At 37.2% G+C, this 3,136-nt stretch overlaps 1 protein-coding gene across 1 annotated transcript; it reads right to left on the bottom strand.

Annotated features, from left to right (window-relative positions):
- Positions 1 to 260: 260 nt before the first annotated feature.
- Positions 261 to 1,732, bottom strand: LOC112853538 (olfactory receptor 2J3). The gene has a single exon (XM_086705913.1). It carries the CDS (start codon positions 1,617 to 1,619, stop codon positions 693 to 695), a length of 927 nt encoding a protein of 308 aa, XP_086562039.1. The 5' UTR covers positions 1,620 to 1,732; the 3' UTR covers positions 261 to 692.
- Positions 1,733 to 3,136: the final 1,404 nt, after the last annotated feature.

Raw genomic sequence — 3,136 nt, forward strand, 5'->3', positions numbered from 1 at the left:
CTAATGATCCCTGGCCTATAATGACCCTTACCTTACAGGCTATATCCCACAGCTCTTTAAGTGATTTCCACCTCCTATACACTTCCCACTGCCTCGAGAAAGAAACACAATATGCTTATGTTGACTTCATTACTTCAGAGACTTTCTTGCTATAATTCATAAAACTTATTTTCTTACTGTTGCTATAGGGTATTAAAGAATACAGACCAATATTCTTCTCTATATTAATTCAAAAAAGAATAACAGTATTGTAGAAAATATTTAAGGTATTTCAGTATGTCTTTAGTTAAACCAAAAATAGAAACAAATTTCATGGCAAATACTGCCTTTGAAGCAAGAAATTAAAAGACAATAGTCCAGGTTAGAAAAAAAAAGTATATCACTTTTATATAGGAATTTCATTTCTTAATTTTCAGTTAAGAATGAGATACCTTTGTTTTATTTATTGTGCCACTGAAAAATATGTTTGATCTTGGATTTACTTGGCTGTTTTTTCCATGAGAGAGTGATTGGTATTTAGCCAGACTGTTTAATTCATATCTGTGAGTCAGAGCTCTGTGGTCCTGAGAGACACACACTCCACTGGTGCTGACAGAGTGAGTAAATGGGAGAGTAGATGATAGATGGATGCAGACTAGTCCTTGTTGAGGAGGCACCTTGCTGTCCTATGAGGGTCATGAATGCAGTGGTCTCTACCATCCCACTAGTCTCCTTACTGCCCCTCTTACATCTTTGTTTCTGAGAGTGTAGATTAGAGGGTTGAGGCTAGGTGTGACAACAGTATAAAAGAGGGCAATGAACTTGCCATGATCCTGAGAACTTCCTGATGGTGGCTGCAGATATATGCACATGATTGGAATGAAAAAGAGGGACACAACCATAAGATGGGATCCACACGTTCCAAAGACTCTCTGAAGTCCGGTTGATGACTGCATCCTCAGCACAGCCCGAGCAATGGCACCATATGAGCTGAGGATCAGGATGAGTGGTATCAGAACAAAAATGGAGCTTGTGGCCAGAAGGGTCAGCTCATTAGCATGGGTATCAACACACGATAATCGCAGCAGTGTTGGAACTTCACAGAAGAAATGGTCCACTTGGCGATGTCCACAGAGGGGAACCCAGAAGGTAAAGGAGGAATGAAGTGCTGAGTTGGTAAAGCCGCTGACCCAGGAAGCCACAGCCAACAGGTGGCAGAAACGAGGGTTCATGATCACAGTGTAATGCAGGGGTCTACAGACAGCTGCATAACGGTCATAGGACATGACCACCAGGAGGACACACTCTGTGGTTCCCAGTGCAAGGGCAAAGTAAAGTTGAGTCATGCAACCGGCATAAGAGATGGTCTTTTCTGGGCCCCAGAGATTGACCAGCAACGGAGGGATGGAGCTGGTGGTGTAGCAGAGATCCAGAAAAGAGAGGTTTGAGAGGAAGAAGTACATGGGAGTGTGGAGATGGGCGTCCAGGTACGATAAGACAATGATAAAAAGGTTGCCTATCAATGTCATCAAGTAGAACATCAAGATAAGCACAAAGAGAACTACTTCCAGATGAGGCCAATGTGAAAAACCCAGTAGAATAAGGTAGCCTTCATAACTTTCATTTCTCCCCTTCATCATTCATTTTTTGTTACCTAAGGAAAGAATCACATACTTCCCCAAATTGTAAGAAAATGCTCCAAGAATCACAGGGACACATGAAAAAGAAACAGAAGCCAGTTTAAAAGGACTACCACTGTTCAACTCTGTGACAGTTGGGCATTAAAAGAAACTATACTAATGAACTGAGAGAAGTAAGAATCCACAAGTTCATAGTGATGTAAATATATACATATAAATGTAAATTATATATATATATATATATATATATATATATATATATATATATTAGTGGAAATTATTAGTGGAAAAGTAAAAGTTATTCCTGTCAGTAGGATTCTAATAATATGTATAGAAAGAATGGTAGAGTTTAAAAAGGTAAATATATGCTAAAAACTAGTGAATGAAATATGATGAGAACCAGGATATTTACATGCTCTAAAATACCTCCCCACTAATTACCTATTAATTACAAAATGAAGAAGAGTAAACCTCACAAGAGAAAAATGTGGTGGATGGACATCACCATAAACAATATTAGTCAATATTAACAACACCAGTGTTGAGACAAACCAACATTGTGCACCTACTGACATGATACTCTGAGCAGGACATAATGTCACCTCAGTGACATTCCTGCCAAAAAAGCACAGCCTGATTCCAGCAATGAAGACACATAAGAGAAACTCAAATTGAGACAAGCTGGACAAAATAGCTGTCCTGTACTCTTAAAAAATATTCTGTTAAATGAAGACAAATAAAGGTTGAGGAACTGGTCCAGACTAAAAGAGACCAAAGAGACACGTTATCTAAGTGGGAGGCTGGACTGAGAAAACATAGCTAATAATAGCATTTTTGAGAGTATTGGAAAAATATTATTATCCACTACAAATTAGATAATAATATTGTATTCATATTACATTTTCTGTTTTGTCAACTCTGCTGTGTTATGTAAAATAAAGTCCCTGTTCTTGGGAAATAAACATCAAGCTAAAGGATAAAGGGACATGATGTCTCTTACTTAGTCTCCAATGGCCAGAAAAAGAGATGATGATAGACAGGTAGGTAGTTAGGTAGCTAGGAAGGTCCATCTGTAGAGGGATAGAAAACCTCTTTCTAGGCACAATATAAACTACTGCTGGATCTGTAAATGATTAATGGTGGTTCTTTGTATCACTTTTGCAACTTGTCTGTAAGTTTGAATTTCCACCAGAATAAAAAATTTCACAAATATGAAATAAAACATTTTCCACTTTATATTTTATCCAGCTATTTGCCATGTTATAGAAACATAGCTTCTTAACTATCAAATTCTCATTTATCCCAGGGTGATATCTGGGTAAACAGTAAGTGGAAAATTCCTCACATAACTACAGAAGAAAATTTCCATGGAACAAATCATCTCTTCTTGATTAATAGCTTGAGTTTTCTTTTCAACATATTCAGGCTTTTTTCCATTAATTAGATTATTTAAAAAACCAGAATAATTGTAATCTCAATAATATCTCTTGGACAACAAGTCATGATAAACAATATCA

Source organism: Puma concolor, chromosome B2, assembly GCF_028749965.1.
Source record: "Puma concolor isolate L17-30 chromosome B2, mPumCon1.1.hap2, whole genome shotgun sequence".
Lineage (NCBI taxonomy): Eukaryota > Metazoa > Chordata > Mammalia > Carnivora > Felidae > Puma > Puma concolor.

Coding starts and splice junctions, on each gene's coding strand:
- LOC112853538 (XM_086705913.1), bottom strand. CDS start 1,619: ATGATGAAGGGGAGAAATGAAAGTTATGAAGGCTACCTTATTCTACTG.